Below are 24,830 nucleotides of genomic sequence, written 5' to 3'. Positions count from 1 at the left end.
AAAAATCTTAAACTTTGGCGACAAATAGCTCAAAAACTAACAAAGAAATTACCAAAATTTTCATGCCAGCAAAACTATAAAATGTTACCGACAATTTCGCCAAATTTCATGCATCTATCATCTGTAGTTCCCGAGATCAACTCTGGACAAAAGACCCCCCAATTTTCAATTAAAGGGCAATAACTCATAACCGGAAGTGAATTTTAAAAATTTGAAAAAAACGTCTAGAGATATTAATATCATCTACATACCCTGAAAGTTTCATAGCAATCATACAAAAAATGTTCGAGAAATCTCGTGCACAAAATTTGCGGGAAAAAAAAAAAAATAATAATAAGAAACAGTAGAATAACAGAAGGGTTTTCCGTTGAAAAACGGAAAACCCTAATAATAAAAAGAAACCGAAGAATAACAAGAGGGTCTTCCGTTGAAAACGGAAGACCCTAAAAAGAAACCGAAGAATAACAAGAGGGTCTTCCGTTGGAAACGGAAGACCCTAATTAAACTAGCAAGCGGCATGTATCTTATATTTAACATTCTATTCGCTTTGTGTGCCACGGGAAATGGGAATTAGAATATGGGAGAGGAAGATGACACACGCTCTTCCTTGTCCGAACATGTGCATATTTCTCTTTATATATGGACATTTCCTTTTTACAAGTGTATTAATAAATAGTAATAATCGGAATAGAAGATTCTCCATAGAATTTTTATAAGCATTTACTTTAGTGCTGAAGCCTACGCAATACTTTTTCATAGCATTCCGTTCCGTTACGTTCTGTAATTAGCCAAACCAGAAAGTAAAACACACGAACGACTAAGATTATAAACATGGCTGCGGTGGGTACACGCGACTTTCTTTTTTTATTTTATTTGAGAATTTTTTGATATTCCACATTGCTTTTGTATTTTTTAATATAACAGAAGCTTTTGGTATAAATAAATGACATTTTAAACCTTTTCCTTAAATAGATTGTAAGTCTAAGGTCGACTCTCGTCGTTATATTTGTGTACAGTAGGTAAAGTTCACACCATGCCTACACGGATTTGTGTAGAACACAAAATGATTAGTGAATAGAAAGTGAGGACTCCGGAGAAAAATAACCGTAACTGTTAACTGTTCTTTTTTCTTCACAAACCCCTGTGATGAAAATACTGACGAGCATTGTATGTAAATATTGACAGCCTTTAGAGCACAGTATTTTAGATGTTTTAAAAAACAGCTTGTTAATCAGTTGAAACTGTTGTCGTTGTAATGGCAATTAGGTATTCAGTAGATCTATCACACAGAACTATGCATTTTCTTCAAAATAATCTTCAACAGTTTGTAAAATATGTAATTTTAGTTAGTTCAAGCAACACTGGTTCGAATCCTGAAATAGAACTTCAGTTGATATATAATAGAATTTTTTTATATATCTTAAATATTGCTGTCAAAACTAGTAACTAAACTGTTAATATTGTGTATTTTCACTACAGAAAAAGTCGGTCAAGCGTGGGGGTAAAGGTAAAGGCTACAAGGCTAGTTCTACTAAACTTACCAATAAAAGGACGTCTAAACTAGCCAAGCAGGGAAAACTGAAACCAAAGAAGAAGAAGAAAGGGTGGGGAGAACTGAATCAACAGAGTGAAATTCAAAACCATCACCGGGTGAACGGCAGGGATGAATCGGTTCCAGAAGAGGAGAGCGATTTGAGTGACCAGGATCTAGATTTTTATGGTACACCAGGAACGGCATCAAGCTTCATATCTGATGCCAAATTTGGGTATGTCTTTTTAATTTTAATAACACATGTATTAAAAAGAGATTGTCCTCAATTGGTATGGCTTTTTTTCTATTAACATTTATGAAAAAAATTGAAGAAAATTTTTTCTAAGCATAAAAATTAATATACATTTACATATACGAGGGTTGTCCCAAAATAGCGTAGACAAGTAGTGTTATTCAGTTAATCGAAGACAAAGGAAGATGAAATTTGTGCTACAAAGGGTTCAAGAAATTTGCATTCAAATAATGTTTTAAAATCAAATATTGTTTGAGATTAAATTAGTGAAATGAAAGCATGTTATATCAGAAATTCAACATGCGGCGCAATGTCAAAAACAAAAAGTTAAAATCAACATAATGAAATGGGCCTTGCGAGGAAAAGTACTTTTTGAATGAAAAAAATCAAATAAAACATACATTGATATTTGATAATAATTCTATTATTTACTCAGAAAATGTTTTGGCTGTAACAAAATTTTAGGTATTATATAGCGCATTTTGTGACAAGTTGAAAAGTTAACTCGTAATAAAATGACGATGTCAGCGTTTAAGGCGTCGCAGCAGTAACTGATACAATTTTGTAAAAACCATGAAATAAATCCTAAGCAGGTTTGGAAGTAAATGAAATAAACAAAATCGATTAGAAATGCATTTTGTGAATAAGTAGTTAAACAAAATTGAAAATATTTGAGCAAGTATGATGACAATAAGTGAAAAAAGAAACCACGAACGATATCAATGGACGTCAAAATGCAGAACGACACATTTCGGTAAGACGGACGTTAGACAACAAGTCATACAGGACAAGTTTGGAGCCGACAGATCGTTTGTAATTAGAAAATATTTAAAAAAAAAACAACACTAGAAATATATGTTGAATGTGCACTCAGGGTACATGTTCAAAGATGATATTTTTTCTAAGACATTTTCGGAAATAAAACGTAAATGTTATCGTAAAACGATGTTGAGGCTTTAGTAACAACGTCAAACTGGAAATTTTCGACGTCGCACATTGCGCCGCCTGACAAAACTTGTTGTTAATAATTATTTATTTTCTCGAGAAATAAATAAAGTACAGATTTGAATTTTTCAGTATTGTTTGCCAAAGGGTCATTGAAGAAAACATAGAAGTCTAATGAAATTGCAGTGAACAAATTATAAGTTATGTGTCCTGTCTACATTATTTTGGGACAACCCTCGTATATATTGAGCTGTTATATGAAATACATATTTTATTATTATGGAATTAATATGAAAAAGTACTAACCTGGCCTCTTGGTTGTTTGATATGTATTACTTTCTCAACAGATCATTGTCCAAAGAAACAGTTAGCAAAGGAAAGAAAAGAAAAAAGAACATTGATGAAGGAGAGGAGGAGAACTATGAACAGAAACCACGTAAACTGTTTGCAAAAGAAGAAAACATCAAATCTTTGTTACCAATTAAAACGAGCCATGGGGTCATACCACAAATGACGCAGATAAAACAAGGCATGTTCACTTTATAGTTACTAGGGCTGGGATGATACTGTACTGAGCCGATTCGGTACATATCACGATACATTGCAATTAAATGAAAACATGAATAAAAGTTTAAAATTTATTCAACCTGCCGATGTATTACCGCATGTCCAAAGTTATTTTGTTATATTCATAATGAGCATTGCACAATTTACAAATTACTTTAGTCTCGTGTACACTAGTTTTTCATAAACAAGTACTCCAAAAGTTTTCCACACTCCATATTTAGCTTCCTAACAGTTTTGACAACTTTACGAGGTTTTCCGCCATCTTTGTACTTTCATATTAGGTGCGCGGACTAAAAATAGCCGATATATGAAGCTCGGATATTTTTGAAAAATAAAAAAATTTCGGTAAGGTATCGTTGTTTTAATGGTAAATGTATCGATCCAAATATCGTCAAAATAAATACCGCGATGCACTGGTGGATCGTCCCATCCCTAATAGTTACATTGTCAACTTTATTGAAAAGCTTAAATACTGGATAAATATCTAGTATTTATGTACATGTAGTTGAACATTTTTCAATATGAAGTACAAAGACGAGGTTATCATGCATAATTATCTTAGAGCCATTTTAACATGACCATTGATATTGGGAGTGGGTATTTTTTGTTAAACAGCAATTAGTTGTGGACTTGTTGATTCCATTGTGGCTCATTTAATCATTGTTAATAGAAACCAACATATGAACTGGTAGCTGTCTCTATTTAATCAGTGCATACATGTCAATTTCAACAATACCAGAAGTCCATGGTCCTGTTAGAATAGCTTGAGATCTTATAGTTTCAACATTGCAGAGGAACCTGAAATAAAAGAAGAGATGATTGAAAAATCTGAGGCAGCAACTCCAGAAAAACAAGAAGAATTACCTACCCTTACAAATATAGAACTGTATGCTAACAGACAGGAAAAACTGAGAGCAAGAAAAGCCCGAATAGCAGCCTTAGCCAGCTCGCTCATAGAAAACCCAGAGGAAAATGTAAGCAAACTCTCTTTTGAAGACAGTTTTCATGGGTTTGTGTCTTGCAGTATCTTTTAGTCAAGTTGCTTTTGCTTCAGATGTATTTAAACATTTAATTTATTCAATATAGTTAAACTTAAGTAACCAGTATCTCTGACATTGATATCTCCCAATACCAGTGACGAAATAAGTTAGAAGTCCCAACCCTGTTTTCTTTATGTATTTTAGCCTTCACATCTCAAATCCCTAGATATTTCACTGTATTTTCACAGTCCTATTGAGTTTCATATAACCAGGTTTAATTATACATATATTGAGTTTTATTAGTCCCCGACCGATTTTCACCGGAGGGGACAATAGCTTTCTTCTGCATCTGTCAGTCAGTCCGTCCGTCTGTCTGTCCCACTTCAGTTTTCCACACTTTTTTTCTCTATGCGTTTGAGGAATAATATGAAATTTGTCGAACAGCTTCAAAATATCAAACTACAGATCAAGTTTATACTTTTGTAGCGTCTGGTTGACATAATTTCGAGAAAATTAATTCTTTATATTCCAGTTTTTTAATGTTCTGGTTCGTTATCGGATTCGTTGTGTATTTATAGATGAGGAAAGTATGTACCTAGTCAGTAATAATATCGTGCATTACTTGGACCATTCCTTTTATTGTTTCTAACAAACAAATAAGTTCTGTAAAATAGTGTCAAGCATTGTGATGTAAATTTAATCGACAGGGTTTTTTGTTGTTGTATTATTACAATCGGGTTCGTTATCGGGTTGGTCTGTTGATTCGGGGTACAGACAGACAGTAAGAGTGATATTCTGCATAACAGTGCATTGTTTCACAAATTTCTACAAACCGGTAGGGGACGTGCATTGCTTATGCAATACTCTCAGAATGCTTGTTGACTTTGAAGCCATTATTAACAAGTTGAGGATTTCAGATTAAGAAGTTGAAGGAGCTGAGGTCGTACGTGACGGAGTGTGATCCTGACATGTTTCTGACCGTCCGTAAGCTGGCCATGATCTCCATGATGGAGGTGTTTAAAGACATCATTCCAGGCTACAGGATCAGACTACCAACAGAGGCTGAAAAAGCTGCCAAGGTAGAAAACATAATGATTGAAAATGAACCATTGTGTTATATATTTTTTCAAAACATAAGATTAATTTTTCTTTTGTTTGAAATGTGCATGGTTATAGAATTGTAATTTTGCAAATAAAATTCATCAAAAGCAGTGCTGCAATATACCTTTTACTAAAGAAAAAATAATTATATCTTACTTTTAAATGTATTTAAGCTAGCAGTACATGTAAATATAGTAGATTATTTAATATGTTGTTGTTAAAAGAAATTGAAAATAAAATTCCTGTACTCATATACAGAATCCTGTTGTCTTAACATAATTTTTCTCATCATGTGATGTTGAAATATTTTTAAAAAAATCTTCTTTGTTGTATTGTTAAAAAAAAATATAATAATTCAAATTGAAATATGTGTTGAAACTATTATTATAGCTGAAGAAAGAAACCAAAAAAATCCGGGACTTTGAAGAGACTTTCTTGTCGAACTACAAAAAGTACTTAGAGTTTCTAGAAATGACATGTAAAGGTAAAGGTCTTTCTTATTTTGAATAGAATTTGTGTACTTGTAAGCGTTTTAATTTTGGAAAGTTATAACTTGCAGCAATATATAAATAGTGCCTATTTGGGAGGGTAACAGTTGAAATTGACACCCTGAGGAAACCATTGTCAACCGACGCGAAGCGGAGGTTAACAATAGTTTTCGAGGGGTGTCAATTTCAACTGTTATCCTCCCAAACAGGCACTATTTATTTTATTATACTGAATGTTTTAATTTTAGAGATTTTTTTACTGCTTTTATATAGAAATGACGTGAATTCCATGGTGAACCATACGCGCATAATTTACGCGCATGTAACAATTCGTTGTGTTACACGTAGATAAGTGTGTTGCTAGCGCTGAAGGTAATAGAACGGATTATCAACTGCGTCTAAACCAGTCAGTATTTAACATGAAAGTATAATAATATATATTCAGCATAAGCTAGATGTACTATGTTGACAGTGTGAATTGATGTGTTCTTTGTGTCCTAGGTAAACTTGTGGAAGACAAGGATAACAGATTTGGGAAGAGTGGGGCAGAACTGAGACCTTCTCCTGCTGCTTCTCAGGTATCTAAGCTAGTGAACTGATCATGTAAAAAGTCAGAAACACAACATTCCAGGATATTTTTAACTCTATACATAGTTTATCTATTTACCTGTCTGTGATTGATATACACATGTTTAAGTAAATTATGATATGACATGCAAGTTTATTGAGAGGAAATTTTGCGAAAAATATTGTTATTGCAAGTATTTCTTGCACTCAAGCAGTCCTTTGTTACTGTAGAAGATTAGTTACTGTGGAATAATTTATCACAGGTGTTTAACTAAACATAGTAGTTGTGAATAAAAGTTGATGTATTTGGGATATGGAATGACTCTTTGGTTTGATGCCTTTCTTCGTTCACAGTCCCTGTCGGTGCTGGCCGCTAAATGCCTGTGTGAAATCCTGAAGGCACACCCCCACTTTAACTACAGAAACAACATCATCACGGTACTGGTGCCCCACATGAACAAGGGAAACAAGGAGGTAGGTCTGGAGGCGTGTTAAGCAGAGCAGGTGCTTGTGAGCACTCACCAAAATTTGTTTTGCAGATATAGGGAATTTTGGCGCGAGTGCCCTCAAGCACCGACTCTGTTGAACTCGCATCTTGAGTGAAGTCAGTTCCAGCATAACATCTGATGGTGACTCATGAGAATATAAAATAACATAAAAGATTTAGTGATAATACATGTACTGCTTTTTTGAGAGATGTCACAATCACTGAGCTGCTGATGTAAGATAGATATTTCAACTCATACTCGACTGTGATTGCATATAGTCATGTTGTTGTTTGAATTACTGTAGGTCAGGGATATTGTATGTAACACAGTCAGAGAGATATTCAGAAGTGACAAGTCAGGAGAAGTGTCGTTGGAGGTTAGCATTCTTAAATTTTCCAATAACTGAATTTACTCATATTGATAGCCTAACATAAACTTTGTTACTCCTATTGGAATGAATTGAAGTATGAGACAAGTGCATGAAGTTTGTTAAAATTGCAAGACTTCTTTCTTTGTTTTAATTTTAAGACTTCCAAACAGTAGTACCGGTAATGATAAGTTGTTCTTTTTACTATCTTGATGTAGAGATTCTGCATTTAATTTTCTAGATTGTGAAGAGCATAAGTAGAATGGTCAAGATCCGCGAGTTCAAGGTCAAGAGAGAGGTAGGATATCTTCCTGTGTTACCTTTGTTAATATTGTTACAACTCTCTCACCTGTTCCTACCTGTAAACACCTGAATATACCTGTGTTTACCTTAAGGTGCTGGATTCGTTTCTAAGTCTCAAAATCAAAGAGGTGGACTATGAGGGAGACTTGGTGAAGCAGGATGGGAAGACGAGGAAAGAAATGATGAAGAAGATGTCTCGACGAGAGCGCAAAGTACGGGCTGTCTTAAATCAATTTTTTAAAAAGATAGAAAACATTCAGGATTTATTTTAAAAATATCAGTTATGTTTTTGTTTCTGGTTTTCAACATTTTAGTTACAGTTGTAAATGTATGTGTTGTTTTTAATTAAATTTTAAGTATTAAATTTTAGAAAAAGAAGAAGATGGAGCTATTGGAGCATGAACTTCTAGAAACAAAAGCATCAGAGGACAAAAACAAAAAGATTAAGATGGTAACTCAGGCTTTTATGCTTCTTTGTCAAGAAATCTATGTGCACAAATAATCAGAATGATAGCAAGGAGTACAGTTAGCATTTTTCATCATTTAAAATTTGGTATAGCTTTAAATAAATAGAAAATTACAATGATAAAAGTGTTTTTAAGGTATGTACACTACAAATTTTGCTAAAATGCAATATGATGGCTTTCACAGGACGAAAAACCACCTTTAAGCAAGTCCTTAAAGGTGGCTTAAAGGTGACTTAAAGGAGCTTAAAGGCTATACGACATTTAAGCTGCCTTTAAGTCACCTTTAAGCAAGTGCTTATAGGTCCTTAATGTCCAAACTTCTTTAAGCCACCTTTAAGCCACCTTTAAGCATCTTTAAGTGGCATTTACGCTCTCTTTACACTGCCTTTACACTGTCTTTAAGTGGCCTTTAAGTCAATATTGATCAAGCTGAACAATAAACACATATATTAAATGCAAAAGCTCTTTTATAGAGATGGAAGGGGGTCATCCGAGTGATAATATAATTTCCAAGGAAGGGGGGGGGGGGGGTGTTCCAGGCGGTTTTAATCGTCGCTCCATTAAACACAGATCGCTATCATCAGCACGGCTCCGATGGACACAGATTGCCGTTATAAAATTCTTTATAATTTTTTGGGGGTTTTAAAATTATTGTAGGGATGAGCGCAGTCTCTGTATCTTAATATGTGCATAAAACTTATTAAAATATGTTTTTTTCCTATTATAAATTAATCGGTGAAAAAAAATCTCTCTCTCTCTCTCTCTCTCTCTCTCTCTCTCTCTCTCAGTTCATCCGGTTATTAAACAAAATAAAGATAATGAACCAAAAATGCATGATTTAATTTGTTAATCGGTTTAAGGTTTGTATTTTTTTTCAATTTTCATTATTTCTAACTCTAGATCTGCTAGATACATGTTAAAGATGAAAAGACTCTCAACTGCCTTTGTTATATCGGACAGGATATTACTGCTTTGTTTGTCTAGACATAGTTTTGTTCGTTTGTGTATATCTAATTAGAGTCTATTGTTTGTACAACTTAAGAAAACCCGTGGAACTAACACAGAATATAAAAGATATACACAACAGTTGTGTCGTGTGCCCAGGTGCATGTTTGTGTATATCTAATTAAAGTCTATTGTTTGTCCAACTTAAGAAAACCCCTGGAACTAACACAGAATATACAAGATATACACAACAGGTGTGTCGTATGCCCAGGTGCACGTCAGGGTTTTTCTAAAGGCGTTGAATCTTAGTATGTACGAGTATACGATAAGTCTAGTGAATAAAAGTTAATTTACATTTGTAATTCATTTTCAAAGTATTATTTCCTAGCTCTGGGTTTCAAAGATGTTACGTCTACAAATTAACGATACATGTTTGTAAGAGTAAAATCTTCAGGCTAATTAATTAATGTACCTGTGATCATAAATAGGGGTTGATTATTTAAATATATGTATAAGGGTAAATATGTCAAATATACCCGGCCTGGCACATCATACAATTGTATGTACAAGTCATTTGCAATTGCCACATGCAGTAAATACGTCACCGGTAATTGGTAATTTTGTTTGTTATAGAATTGATAGTTTATAAATCATGTACATACAATTACATGTAAATATTTAAACATATTGGAACGGCGCCACGATCATGAAAACCTGGAAATTGCGGGAAATTGAACAAATACCCTAATAGTATCAATGCATTTAATAAAAGAAATGATTTCATTTTCTTTCTTACATTTTAATAGCTATAAATAAGATGAACGTATATCTACTCGGTTTAAATTTATTAACTACATGTCAGAAAGCCTACTATAGTGAACCTAACGGTTTCCATTTAGGTATAATATATTTTTGTTCACTGAAGACCAAGTTCCGTATTTCATTCTAAATACATGCATGCATGTAATTTATAAATTATATATAATTGATAGTTACAAACTGAATGGTTTGTCAAAATCTTTTCAAGTAAACACATTCAATACAGTGATTCAATATCCACTGATATATAGAATATAAAAACGCTCATATATATATAAGTTGCCGTGGCGCAGAGGATGTGTGGTGATGCTAGTAAACTAAGTGCCCCGGGTTCAATTCTCGCCGAGGTCGGTTTTTTATTGTGTTTTTTTTTCCGTTTTTCTTACTAGAACAAATACCGTTTTAATACCTTTTCTTTCATAAAGTTAATACATTTTGTTGGAAATTAAGCACAACATTGAATTAAATTTTTTTTAGTGGCTTAAAGATGGCTTAAAGATGGCTTAAAGGTAGCTTAAAGGTGGCTTAAAGAAGTTTGGACATTAAGGACCTATAAGTTGTCCTTAAAGGTGGCTTAAAGGTGACTTAAAGATAGTCTTTAAGCTGCCTTTAAGCCATCTTTACGCTTTCTTTAAGCCACCTTTAAGCAATACATATAGCTTAAAGGTAGCTTAAAGGTGGCTTAAAGATCGTCTTTAAGCTACCTTTAAACACCTTTAAGCTATCTTTAAGGAGGACTTAAAGATGGTCATCCTGTGTTTGCAATGACTATTTGACCTTTGAGACATTCCCCTAAAATCTATTCCAAATATTTAGCATCATTGACAATAAGAACTTAGATAATAGTAACAATTAACTTCAATCTACTCAATAATAACATAAAAAATATTTTATTCAGCACACAGAAATCGTTCAAACTATATTCCACACATACTTCCGAGTCTTGAAGAGCCTGCATCAGTCCTCCCTGTTGTCTACAGTGTTAGAAGGATTAGCCAGGTAAGTGGACCATTACTCCTATATCATATAATGTGTTACACATTACACAAGCATGTCAAGAATCTTAAGTTGTGAGTCTCGGGCAAGATGCAGGTATGTGTGTGATTCTAAGGATTGTTTTAGCTATACTAACAACGCTTATCTCTATTTTCACAGATTTGCCCATCTAATTAATGTGGATTTCTTTGAAGACTTGTTCAATGTGTTCAACAATTTGATAGACTCAGGGGTAAGTCGTACAGATGACCTAAAGCCAAATATAAATAATTCTACTGGGCATGTGAGATATGTATAAAAGGTCAGCCAACTCTACTTTAGTTGAACAGTTTACAGGGATAACATGTTCTTCTTGGGTTTTTGTGAAATTTGACAATACAGTAAAACACGGTTATAGCGAACACGCTTATAATGAATTGACACTTACAGCGAAGTGATTTTCATTCCCTGTGACTTTATTACATGTTGTAAACTTGACAGATATAACGAATTACGCTTATAACGAAGTAAAATCACCCGTCCCTGGCACTTTGTTATAAGCGTGTTTTACTGTATATAAACTTTTTATATTTTGTTTGTTACAGAACCTGGGTTATAGAGAGTCACTCCATTGTATAAAAACTGCCTTTGTTATTCTGATGGGGCAAGGAGAAGTGCTGAATATTGACCCCATGAGGTTCTACACCCATCTGTACAACAGTATCCTGAGTGTACATGCCGGTGAGTCTTTCATTAACACTTCTCTATTACCCCATTCAATGATGACACCTAATTTATGTATACTGTTACAGGTAACCAACTCTTAATCAAGACAACGATTTACCAATATGAACTGGTTTGCAATGACTAATTTTTGTGATAAAGATGTAAATTAATTGTCTAGAAAAAATAGATTACCAGAGACAATGTCTTGTTTCTTGTCAAGATAAGTTTGCAATGGCGAGGCTCTTGCAAACCTTGCAAAAATTTCTTGCACGCTTAAAAGTATATCTCCTCATCCTTTATCCCTTTTATTGGGAGATGGTATCTTATTTTTCAGATGGTTTTTTCTTTTTATACATTTAATTTTTTTTATTGTTTAAGACATTTTCATGATCTTCAAGTCATGATGATGAAGAAATATTTCTTTTTATTATAAAAGGGCTAGATACATGTATAATACAAATTGTTTACAGTTCACTTAGTTTGTACATTTCATAACATGTAACCTGTCAATCAACATTGTAGGCGTGTCCAGTGATGACACCTCATTGGTGCTGGATTGTGTGGAGTGCATGCTGGGACGAAGACGACGACAGGTCAGGGCTGATCTGTTTCCTGTTCCTTTCTAATCTACCTGATTCTTTAATAGTCGGGATTATTGATTGTTTGATTTTTCATTTCAGATTTCCCAGCAACGAGTTCTGGCATTCATCAAGAGGATCTGTACCCTGAGTCTTCAGCAGGACGGACACTGTTGTGTGGCTCTGTTAGCCGTTCTACGAAGTTTTGTGGTGGTGAGTAAGGGGGGCCACTCTATACATGTCTTGTGATAGTATAGACAACTTAATGTGGGACCTACATTTTAACACTGTCAAAGTATTACTTTTGGTATAAAAGTTTTATTTTTTATCACCATATTTTTGAGCATTGTATTTGGTGTGAACACAGCTGTCAAAGTATTACTTTTGGTATAAAAGTTTTATTTTTTGGCACCATATTTTTGAGCAATGGGTGTCTTTGTTCTACGACGTACATTTTAACATTGTTAAAGAATTACTTTGGTATAAAAGTTTTCATTTTGGCACCATAGCTTAGAACATTTAATTTAGTGAGTCTATGAGGTGCTACTACATAAAGGCTTAGTGTGTCCATTTTGAAGTGTTCTACGGTATTGCTGTAGAATCCGAGGATGGGTGACCATTTAATTTGTTGTTACCCAATGATTTAGGGATTTATGCCTCCAAAATTGATTTTCACAAATTTTATATATTTTATTAAGAATTTATGAAAGAAGATTTCAGCCAACACCGGATAATCCACAAAAATCTTTTGTTGAAACAATGGAACACACTCAAAGGAATTTCATACAATGTTTATCAAATGTATTCATTTATAATTTTTTGATGTTTTAACATGATAAACTCTACCAAAAATGCCTTGTGGAAGAGATAAAGTAAATACAGTAAAACACAGTTATAGCGAACACGCTTATAATGAATTGACGCTTACAGCGAAGTGAATTCCATTCCCCAAGTCTCTATTTCATGTTGTAAACTTGACAGATATAACGAATTAAGCTTATAACGAAGTTAACTTACCCGTCCCTAGGACTTCGTTATTAGCGTGTTTTACTGTATTGACTTTACAGAATTTCAAGTCGAGCGAACTGCTGTTTGATAATGAGACCCAAGGGAGCGGAATGTTCCTACCGGAGTTACCTCACCCTGAACATAGTAATGCACACAACACAATGCTATGGGAGATAACCCTGCTGAAGGTAATATATGTTTATACATATTTACTTGTTTTAAAATGTGAATCTATCAATGACATTGAACAAAGAACTTGTCTTCGTTTATTATATATATGTTACATTAAAAAAGTGAGCCTCAAATTTACTCAACATTGAATGTTATGAAAAACAAGTTTTACATATTGTAGCAAACTTACAGTATTTATATCTCCACTAAGCATAAAGACTTAAATCGATAAGAATGGAACATCAGAAATATGAACAAATGTAGTTCTAAAAGAAATTTTATTTGAATGTTTTTTGTGACAAAAAATAATATTCATGTATTAGTTTTGATAAATAGAAATACGGTATAGGAGGTTTCAGGAAGACAGCGAAATTGTATTCTCTTTGCATTATAAGTGGAAACCAGAGTTTCATATTCTGTTGGGAATATCTTTTTGATCTTTGATCATAAATATGTGACAATACTGCATGCATACATGAATATAGAGGGGGTTGGGGTCTGGACCCCTTAGAATTTCATGCCAGAGGAGTGTTAGTCCGGCCTGTGTAGAACATATCTGATCCAATCTAAAGGAGGGTTGTTTTGTATACATGTACATGTACAGTCCGGTACTTTTGTAAATGCAACTTCTCTTTTACTGCTGCACAGAATCTAGTGAAACTTTGTAGGTATTTAGTACACAATGTGTAGAACATGCATGTTTCCAGGAAATATCAATTACACTGTGCTTAGAGAGTTACATATACAGTGTTATTAGCATCTCTGTTTGACTCTTAAAGTATATTTATATGGAGTATCAGTCTTATCAGCATCTTTGTTTGACAGAATCATTACCATCCTGTGGTCAGACAGTTTGCTACTCATCTAGGAAAGATGGCACCTACTTCTGGGGAAGGTCAGCTTCCTGTTGACCTACTTCGCAGGTATGCATAGGTGTCACACCAGTAATGTTAATTGAACAAGTAGTCAAGATAAAAAAATAGTTGAAAGAAAGAAAAACAGATGTCTGTTAATTCTATCTTTAATACTTTTTTGCAATTCATAATATATATATACAAATACAATGCATTAAAAAAAATTGACTTGAATTGTTAAATACTTTATAAAATCTAAGAATTCCATTACTGATTACAAATTTTAAATTCCAGGGACCCAAAGCAGTTTTTACAGGATTTTAAACCGACAGAAATTTTCTTTGGAATAGAATTTCCAAAAAAATGTTCCACAAAAAAGAAATATTTTAAAGTAAGTATACCAGTTAATTGTATATGTAAACAAGAAATTCAAATGTAAACCGATTTTCAACACGTACATGTACAATCATTGCATAATAAGTTTAATTGCAATGGCATACGGTAAGTCAATTATCACGGTTAATATTACTTTTTTATTGCATATGCTTTCAATTCCAAACAGATGCCTCTCTGAGGGTATCATCATATTGTAAATTTCGAATTAACTGACTGGGTGTTAATACAAAATTTATAATCATATTGTAAATTTTGTATGATTGTGAATTTTGTATATACATGTACACCACCCAGTAAATTCAAAATTACACTATGACGGTATAATCTCAAGCATCAGCTCATTTGAGTCAAAACATTAATGAAAATGAGGACCTTTAAACAATGGGATTACCACCTTAGATTCTCCTATCTTTACAATCTCAAAACAAAGGTGTGAATGTACATTAACGTTTTCCACAACAATTGTTTGTAGCCTGGTACAGAGTTTACACAACCAGAATTCAGCCAAATAGTTGCTGACACATGCAGTATGATGGATGGAGGAAAGGGAAGCACAGAAGAACCACGCGAGGACAGTGTTACTTGATGTTTGAATTATAAAAATAAAAATAGAAATTAAATCGATTTCTTTGTTTTGATTATTTCATTAACCAACATTATACTTAACAATAAAGCCAGTACTGTGAATGAAAAAATTAAAAGGACTATATGTGATATGAGCCTAAAATGGCCCAGTAATTCGCAATTTCTATATGTTATTCAGGTACATTGCTTTGTTATTTTTTTAGAATGGTTGCTATATGTTTTTCACATGTTTATTTTCCATCCTGCCAATATATGACGTCAAAAGTGACGCTATTTTCTGTAATTCATTAAAATCAATAAAAATTGTCATTTTTCTTATCTTTTTTGAATGGGAAATAAAAAGCAACACTTTGAAGGCAAAATGTTTTGTCACTTTTAAGGCCTGGATAGAAACATCTTTGATGAGACCTTTTGTTTGTTTATGCAATCGCCCAGTGTTTCAAACTGCTTGATACGAGCCGTTTATGCTAAAAATGCGAAAGTGGCAGGAAAGGTGAGCTTAATGATGTTATATTTCAAAATTGTGGGCATTTGGATCAAAATAAAAATTATGAAAAACTTTTCATGCATATTTATACAAAGCAATTACAGAAATTAATGATGCTCATTTAAGGGGACCATACTAGGCCCACAGAATTGACTGCATTACTCCTAAAGTAATGGGTGCTATGATGTCTTATATATTAAAGACCCCATTCAACAGATCCATGCAAGTATTCTGAAAGTATTACGATGAAAATTTTAGTCTCCACATCCTTCCACTAATACAGATAATGGGGAATGATAATCTCAAATAAATAGGAAATGTAAAATCAATACCATGAAAAAAAAAATATTTCTTAGAGAACAGTTTTCAAATCCAAAATTTATTTACGTATATCAACAACAGAATGGAATTTATATTGATAAAGCAGTGACAGATGCATTGGAAGTTTTTTCTTTTTACAAATGAAACCCTCCCCCCCCCACCACCAAGAACTCAACAGCAACAACAAGAAAAGACAACAACAACAACAACAAACCATCCCATCAGTATCATCCTTGCTTATCCAATTCACGCAGGGAGTTTTGGGTAAGTTTAGCAGACGACATATAAGATTTGTTTCTAAATAAGCTTTTACTAGCTTCTCTTCTTAAGACGAAACTATTTGAAATACATTCCGAACACTGTGATAGCAAAGTAAAGCATACAAAATAATCTGAATCGTGCTGAATCCTCCGACGCATGCTACAGTCCAGTAGCTGAAGCCTCGATTTCACGTAGTTTACACTGTCAAGGGAACGTATAACATGACGTATTGATATAGTATAATACATGTCGATGGTAAAAATGATTTGGATACATTTCGACAATCCCATTATTGCAATTGGAAAGGAAATGTCAAAACCAACAAGCATACACACCGCATGATCAACGTACAAAAACAAGGGCAGGAGTAGGCCGTACATAATCAGAACTCGGATTGACTTGAAAATATGGATAGCTGGAAATGCACGAAGCGGGAAAATCTCCGAGTCCAACAATTGATGAACGCTATTTAAAAATATTGTTACAACAAGAAGGAGTATAAATCCAACTTGATTGTTTGGGTCACGTTCTTGAAAGTCCGTCTTTGACAGTACAAATCTGACAATTGAAAAGAAGACCATTCCTTCTTGATAACATTTGTTAGATTCAGATAAAGCAGTCACATTTTCGCAGCCGTGAAGAAATAATCTCGAAATCAATCGTAGATAATGCGATATATATGACACAGCAGCACTAGCGGCAGCTAAGCCAACAATGGACCGACACATGTCAGTACAGTTGCACACAGACACCTGCAAGTCCTCCCTTGACATTGTCTCTTGATCCATGGTCTCATAGCCCTTTTTTATTGCGATCGCAAAATAAGCAATCCAAAACAAAAACAGTTGTGATAGTACACGTGATGATATGAAATCAGTTAAAATAGTCACAGAGTACAACCCATGGGTTCTAACCAGTTGGATAATCTTTAAAGCTTCGACTATGAAGAGCTTGACGAGAGTGATAAATAACTTTATAGAGCAATAGAGTGCATAAAAGATGAAAAAATATTCTGTTATTTTTAAGAGTTTACTTTCTTTATATGAATCCATCTCTAATCCTAAATATTTCCAAATTATTAGCCGGTAAACCATAATTACTATATATACCAAAACAGATTTCTTTCCGATAAACAGCAAGGGACTGGTTATGATCATGATTGAAAATTGGTAATGGAAGTCTTGAAATTTCAATTTATTTGGAGGGTAAAGCAGCAGCCACAAATAAAAGTGATATCCATGTATCTTGTACAGAGTAAAAAGCATATCCTGTGGTGGGAAGAGGAACAGCAGAGTTATCAGGATCACGCCAAAGAGAGAATCATACGTCCCTAAAAAAGAGTGAAATTGATGTACACATTTTTAAGACAATGAAGCAATTTTTTTTAATTCAAAACTGTATTTTTAACATTACATGTACATCGAAATACTAGTATGTATAATACTTGCATTGTATTTATTTAAACTGGCGTGTGCGTATCAAAACATCCTATTAGTGTCAGTTTTTAGAACTTCAATGCCTGTCTTTTATATACATATAGTGTGTTTATGCTTCATAATACATGTAACAAAAATATAATTTTGTTTTATATGTAGCATTTAAACACTCAGTATAATTTGTTGTGACTGAAATGGCTCAATGGTTAGAGCACCAGACTTAAGGTAATCTTTAGAACTAGGCATTTTAGATTTGGGTTCGATACCACCAAAATTAAAGGCAATATTTTTTCTTATCGTTTGTAAAAAATATTCAAAACTGAATATAGTTAAAAATTGTGGTTTTGCAAACTTGTATTATAACAACATCAAATAGATTGAGTAGAAAAAAAATTGAACTGTATTTTACGACAAATCCAAAAGGTCATTTGCGCTATTTTATCCCCATCTTCTTTGAATATTGGAACCTTTTCCTTACCCTAAGACATGACAAAACTAATGCAATTCTATTGTGTGCTTATCGTGATGCGATGTGTTTTTGTCACTGTACATGTGTGGTGTGCTTTTTCTGTTGTCAATATTTGGTGTGCATTTAATATTACTCGTACAAAACGTAGCTAATCTAATGAACGACGCAAACGGCCAATACTGTAAAGTATATGAATGTATCTTGAAAATTTTGAGTGTTGCAAGGATAACGAGGATTTGTAATTGATTTGATACATAGCATAAAAGAGCAACACTATGCTAGTTTAATGGGTTAACGTCAGATAAAATCACTTATTTTTCAATTAAATTCAATGTTAAAAGTGAACATGCTAAATGATTTTTTCACTAGTTAGTTATTCAGAAAGGTGTTTTGACCTAGTGGCGTTGCAAGCACACTTAGGAAGATCGTCTCAAGGTTAAAAAATTTCGTGTTTTGGTGCTGAAATGCTACTCAGAAGAGATATATGACATGTTTTGTTCATTTTACAACTAATTAAAACAAATCTAACTTTATACTTTAAATCCACATGACGTACACTGTATTCGCAATCAAATAAATTGAAATATTTCATCATCTCCAATAGCACAGTAACTCCTAAACACTGTATATTGCTTTTGAACAGTTTTGATACATGCATTTATAATATATACATTTTACATATTCAAAATATAATGATACATAAATTTTTCATTTTAAAATCTCTCAATAAACGTTCTACTACCTGGTAAAGCTCTCCCGTTTTTTTCCATTTCTATTTCCTATTACTATTTATATTCTATTACTATTTTTGATTTTTAAATAGTGCCGAAAACATACATGTATCGTACATAAACGTTAGCACACAAAAACAAAAGCACAAATGCGCAGTAATAAAGACAACATAATTATGAGTTCATTTTATTATGACCAAGCACACCACTAAATGAGATAATATTTGTACATCACATCATGTTAAAAGTACACCACACAACGACAAATGTACTCAATCCACTTGAATACATGAAAAACCATAATAGTACACAATGATGATACAATAGCAGACTAATAATGATAAAAACATTTGAAAATAGCAAAATAAAAAATATTTAATATGTATCCATTATCAAATGGCAATAATTAATATTTGCATTTAAAAAAAAAATGTTCTGTTGGTGAAGAGCTACCTCTTTAAATCTTAGCCCAATGTTTTAGATAAATGTTTTTTTTAGTTATAAAGCTTATACAGTTATGTTAGTTCACATTATGTTGTCAATATCATACATACCCAGAGTGCCCCTATCTTGCATCCACAATATAAACTCATGTAAGAGTACAAGTCCTGCTAGTCTCAATACTGCTGTTAGTCCTCCCAACATGAACCTTCTAGTAGAGGAATAGAAATCCATATTTTGTAATGTGAGCCACATATTACTTGCTTTCTTTCTATTTAATATAGTACTGCTTTACACATAAAAAAAATTAAACACCACTCGAAAAGTCATTATCCGCCATATTTCTTTTTTATTGCAGCAATCCATTCAGCCCCCGAATAATCCACAGACCCCTTTAACACAAGGTGTGGACGTACATCCTACATTTCAGTGCTACTCAGTCGGGATTATATAAAGGGTAATGCCTTATTTCAAACAGAAAATGCACATAAATAAGCACTGTCACCAAGGTATATAAACCCTGCACTTTCGTTACACCTGATTGCGCACCTGAACTTCGTGACGCGTAGAATTTTTCACATGGTCTTAGATTTGTGTATTTTAAATTTTTTGTTTCGTCAATTTGTTAATACATGTATTATGCATTTATCTCCATATCTCCTGGCTTAGAGTAAGTATGCAAAGAACGAGTGCACTTAAGCTACAGAGAATGGGCCCTTTTTCAGTGCAGTTTATAGTAGAAATGATCAAAAATTTGCTTTTTTACGTAATGTTTAAGGTATCACACCGGTAATCGGCCAATCAAAATGAACTTAGCGGCCAATCAAAATGAACTTAGAACTTAGCGGCTAATCAAAATGATCTTAGTCAATTGTAGTTCCATATATACTTCAGAATTTTTTTTTCCTTGACTGCATTTTTACATTTTCCTTTACTCAGTTTTAAGGTTTTTTGTACCACTGAGTAGGATATTTCATGTATTTTGTTAGGTGATGATCTTTTTTCACAGGGACTACTTCTTTCAGGGCACATGCAGCAGCTTCCTGGGAGTGTACAGTCTGCTTACATATAAATGGAAAACACGTGGTTTTGAGGGTAGATCTGTTTGGAGCTAGATATTTGGAGAAAATGCAGCATCGCTTGCCCTTCTATGGTGTTAGCTGATGAGATAGGTAACAAATAACATTTCCTCCGAATATTTTGTCATGAGGAATACAAACTGATTTTTAAGAATTTTTTCCCCTCTATAGTGCTACATAGTGAAAACAATTACCGGTGTGATACCTTGAAAGAGGCTCGTTCCTCTTTTTGGGTAACCATTGTAGATCACCTCTAGTATAGACATTATGCATCATATATTAATTCTACTTGGAAATTCATATTTTTCAATGCCAAATAAACTATTTGAAATGAAATAGTTAAGGGAAAATGACATATTAATTGACTTTAGCAAGAGACCATCTTTTGCGGCGAAATGTTTTTAAGAAGAAAAAGAATATTTTTCATAACTTGGTTGTTTTAAAGTAACTTAAGCTTTTTTATTTTCAGTGCAGACCAAATTTTCAGATAGTTTGTGCATTGGTTTATCTTCATATTTAAACAATATTTCAATATTTCTTTCGACATATATTGACATACTGAAATGACATTTCATAAAAGTCAAGGAAAAATGAACTCCAATTTTTGCCTAAAATTAGCTAATGTCATGTTATATCTCAAATTTTACATCATAGATGTACTTTTGGTTTTATCTTTTGAATTTAAAAGATTTTTCTCACAAGTGTAATATAATTTGAGATAAAGTTTGAGACTTTGAAATACTTTCATTGCATGTTGAATTGTACATGACTTGAATAGCGTTTTATTAGTGCAAAAAGGTCAAATTAGGTGAAAAAATTTCAAATGTTTTCATTATTTCAATTTTAATTCTATTTATTTTAAATAGTATGAAATTGTATTTGATGGCATGATTCATTCCGATAAAAAATTACAGAGGGAAAATCAAGTTACGTGAAATTGGCACCTTAAGTGCAGAAAGGTACATGTAAAATTAAGTACACCGTAACACCGAAAAAAGCATGAAGACCCCAAAATTTTGTTTTGAATTTTGGTTAATCTATGTGTGAACATTTTAAAAAAATACTTTGGAAAAAAACTTAAAGTCTTCTGATCGCAAGAACCAACGTCCTTAAGCAATGATGGATACCTCTGATTTAAATGCATGCTTAACTTCACCAAATTAAAATTACATTTTAAACAATGGAGGACTTGTAAATGCCTATAGACAATCTAGATCCGAAAAATACATACCGAACCTAATTGTATTGTGTCTATTTAAATCATTTAAATCGACATTTATTCTGTTAGTGGATCGTTTGAAGCGTTTGCTGGTTATACTTTATTTTATATCTAGAAAAAAATTCGAATAAATCTTTGAAGTTGCATATTACCATAGTGATCATCAAACTTTCCTGACCATTCAAAGTCGATTGAAAGCGAATTAAAACGTGTCAGTGTTTTACAGTGAGCATATTTGACAAACGTCTACCTGGATAGAACCCACGTAACTATTTGAAATGATTTATTCCATACGTGGGTTAAACTTCTTGCTACATATGTAGCAATAGGAAAACCTTGAAATTTTTATACATTTTCCCTTTTTTTAAATACCAGCCTAATGTTATACAAACTTCTTATCTTAACATGAGTTTTCTAAATGTACAATGCATCTTTTGTCAAAAATTTCTTGCATGCTGAAATAGATATACCTACATGTACTAGTCCTACATTGACAAGCTGTAATTATTGACATTACAGAATTTCAAGTCGAGCGAACTGCTGTATGATAATGAGACCCAAGGAAGTGGAATGTCCCTTCCAGAGTTACCGCACCCTGAACATAGCAATGCACGCAACACAATGTTATGGGAGATAACCCCCTGCTGAAGGTAATATATGTTTATACATATTTACTGGCTTCAAAAGCTGAATCTCCGAATGACATTGAACAAAGAACTTATCTTCGTTTATATATATATATATATATATATATATATATATATATATATATATATATATATATATATATATATATATATATATATATATATATATATATAAGTTACATTAAAAAAATAGCCTCAAATTTTCTCAACATTGAATTTAATAAAAAGCAAAATTTACATATTGCAGAACATTTATATCTCCACTAGACATAAAGACTAAAATTGATAAGAATGTAGCATCGGAAATAACAACAACTGTTGATATAGAAATATAATATAGGAGGTTCAGGACATACGCGTCGGACCGGGGGTGGGGGAGGGGCTTATCCCCCCCCACTTTTTGTTGCAAAGTTAGACCTAACCAATGGGCACATAGGATCAAAAAGGGTTCAGCCCCCCCCCCCCCCCACTTTTCTCGCAAGAAAGATAATATTTGCGAAATTTACAATGAAAAGATAAAAATATTGAGATGTTGGAATCACAGGTATACTAGCCCTCCCCCCTCCCACGGGTTAGGAATTTCAAGATTTGTGGGGAAAAAATTTGGTAAGTAAGAATTTTGTTTTGGAACTTTTTTGGAACTATAGCCCCCCCCCCCCCCCCCCCCCCCCCGGAGTAGGATTTTCATGATTTTGGGAATTAGTTTTTTTTCTTCCTTGTCAAAATTTCAGAGGATAAGTTTAGCCCCCCCCCCCACTTTCAATTTGCTTCCGACGCCACTGCAGGAAGACAGCAAAATTGTGCTCTCATTGCCTTATAAAGGGAAACCAGAGTTTTAGATTCTGTTGATCTCTTTTTGATCTGTAATTCTAATATGTGACAATACTGTACACAATGCGTAGATGTGCATGTTTCTAGGAAATATCAATTACACTGTAATTAGAGAGTTACATATACAGTGTTATTAGCATCTTTGTTTGACTGTAAAGTGTATTCATAAAGAGTGTCAGTCATATCAGCATCTCTGTTTGACTGTAAAAGTGTATTCATACAAAGTATCAGTCTTATCAACATCTCTGTTTGACTGTAAAAGTGTATTCGTATGGAGTATCAGTCTTATCTGTTTGACTGTAAAAGTGTATTCATACAAATGTATAGAGTATCAGTCTTATCAGCATCTCTGTTTGACTGTAAAGTGTATTCGTATGGAGTATCAGTTTTATCAGCATCTCTGTTTGACTCTAAAAGTGTATTCATATTGAGTATCAGTCTTATCAACATCTCTATTTGACTGTAAAAGTGTATTCGTATGGAGTATCAGTCTTATCAACATCTCTGTTTGACTGTAGAAGTGTATTCGTATGGAGTATCAGTCTTATCAACATCTTTGTTTGACAGAACCATTACCATCCTGTGGTCAGACAGTTTGCTGCTCATCTAGGAAAGATGGCACCTACTTCTGGGGAAGGTCAGCTTCCTGTTGACCTACTTCGCAGGTACGCATAGGTGTCACACTTGTTATGTTAATTGAACCAGTAGTCAAGATAAAAAAATAGTTGAAAGAAAGAAGAACAGATGTCTGTTAATTCTATCTTTAATACTTTTTTGCAATGCATAATATATATACAAATACAATGCATTAAAAATTGACTTGAATTTTTAAATACTTTGAAAAATTCCATTACTGATTACAAATTTTAAATTCTAGGGACCCAAAGCAGTTTTTACAGGATTTTAAACCAACAGAAATTTTCTTTGGAATAGAATTTCCAAAGAAGTGTTCTACAAAAAAGAAATATTTTAAAGTAAGTATACCAGTTAATTGTATATGTAAACAAGAAATTCAAATGTAAACCGATTTTCAACATGTACAATCATTGCATAATAAGTTTAATTGCACTGGACTGGCATACATTAAGTCAATTATCAAGGTTAATCCTACTATTTTATTGTATATGCTTTCAATTCCAAGCAGATGCCTCTCTGATGGTATCATCATATTGTAAATTTCTAATTTACTGGCTGGGTGTAAATACAAAATTGATAATAATATTGTAAATTTTGTATGATTGTGAATTTTGTATATACACTAACCCAGTAAATTCAAAATTTACAATATGACAGTACATGTATCTCAAACATCAGCTCATTTGAGTTAAAATATAAATGAATATGAGGACCTTTAAACAATGAAATTACCACGGTGCCTTAGATTCTCTTATCTTTATAATCACAAAACAAAGGTGTGAATGTACATTAACGTTTTCCACAACAATTGTTTGTAGCCTGGTACAGAGTTTACACAGCCAGAATTCAGCCAAATAGTTGCTGACACATGCAGACTGATGGACGGGGGAAAGGGAAGTACAGAAGAACCACGCGAAGAGAGTGTTACTTGATGTTGGAATTTTGTAAAAATAAAAATAGAAATTAAATTGAATTCTTTATTTTGATTATTTCATTAACAAACATTATACTTTGTGAATAAAAAAATTAAAAGGACTATATGTAATATGAGACTAATATGGCCCAATAATTCGCAATTTCTAAAAGTAATTCAGGTGCATTGCTTTGTTTTTTTTTTTAGAATGGTTGTTATATGTTTTTCACATGTTTATTTATTTT

General features: G+C 33.1%; 2 protein-coding genes across 4 annotated transcripts; one reads left to right on the top strand and one right to left on the bottom strand.

Moving 5' to 3' along the window:
- Positions 1-732: 732 nt before the first annotated feature.
- LOC128181390 (nucleolar complex protein 3 homolog) lies at positions 733-24,830 on the top strand. 3 transcript variants are annotated; one of them, XM_052849784.1, is made up of 21 exons: positions 733-840; positions 1,480-1,766; positions 3,077-3,258; positions 4,089-4,270; positions 5,194-5,355; positions 5,768-5,861; positions 6,367-6,443; positions 6,787-6,906; positions 7,225-7,296; positions 7,529-7,585; positions 7,683-7,802; positions 7,961-8,041; positions 10,720-10,820; positions 10,977-11,049; positions 11,402-11,537; positions 12,045-12,115; positions 12,203-12,313; positions 13,168-13,296; positions 14,105-14,202; positions 14,428-14,524; positions 15,002-15,149. In XM_052849784.1, exons 1-21 carry the CDS (start codon positions 832-834, stop codon positions 15,113-15,115), a joined length of 2,373 nt encoding a protein of 790 aa, XP_052705744.1. In that variant the 5' UTR covers positions 733-831; the 3' UTR covers positions 15,116-15,149. The 3 variants fall into 3 exon arrangements, with proteins under 3 accessions (XP_052705744.1, XP_052705743.1, XP_052705742.1); XM_052849783.1 differs by lacking the exons at positions 733-840; positions 14,105-14,202; positions 14,428-14,524; positions 15,002-15,149 and adding exons at positions 1,132-1,167; positions 23,604-23,701; positions 23,914-24,010; positions 24,491-24,830; XM_052849782.1 differs by lacking the exon at positions 733-840 and adding an exon at positions 1,132-1,167.
- On the bottom strand, positions 16,079-19,812 carry LOC128181391 (uncharacterized). Its single transcript, XM_052849785.1, has 2 exons — positions 19,374-19,812; positions 16,079-17,513 (listed from the first exon to the last, which is right to left on the bottom strand). The coding sequence occupies exons 1-2, from the start codon at positions 19,513-19,515 to the stop codon at positions 16,150-16,152; spliced, it is 1,506 nt and encodes a 501-aa protein (XP_052705745.1). The 5' UTR covers positions 19,516-19,812; the 3' UTR covers positions 16,079-16,149.

This window comes from Crassostrea angulata, chromosome 4 (genome assembly GCF_025612915.1).
Source record: "Crassostrea angulata isolate pt1a10 chromosome 4, ASM2561291v2, whole genome shotgun sequence".
Lineage (NCBI taxonomy): Eukaryota > Metazoa > Mollusca > Bivalvia > Ostreida > Ostreidae > Magallana > Magallana angulata.
The sequence above is the reverse complement of the archived record's forward strand: the minus strand, read 5'-3'. Positions and strand labels throughout refer to the sequence as shown.

Bases quoted from the DNA above. Each gene is read 5' to 3' on its own strand.
- LOC128181390 (XM_052849783.1), top strand. From the start codon at position 1,147: ATGAAAATACTGACGAGCATT. The intron at 1,168-1,479 runs GTATGTAAATAT...TTTTCACTACAG, and splicing joins TGAAAATACTGACGAGCATT to AAAAAGTCGGTCAAGCGTGG. The intron at 11,050-11,401 runs GTAAGTCGTACA...TGTTTGTTACAG, and splicing joins ACAATTTGATAGACTCAGGG to AACCTGGGTTATAGAGAGTC.
- LOC128181391 (XM_052849785.1), bottom strand. From the start codon at position 19,515: ATGTGGCTCACATTACAAAATATGGATTTCTATTCCTCTACTAGAAGG. The intron at 17,514-19,373 runs GTATGTATGATA...ACTCTTTTTTAG, and splicing joins GCAAGATAGGGGCACTCTGG to GGACGTATGATTCTCTCTTT.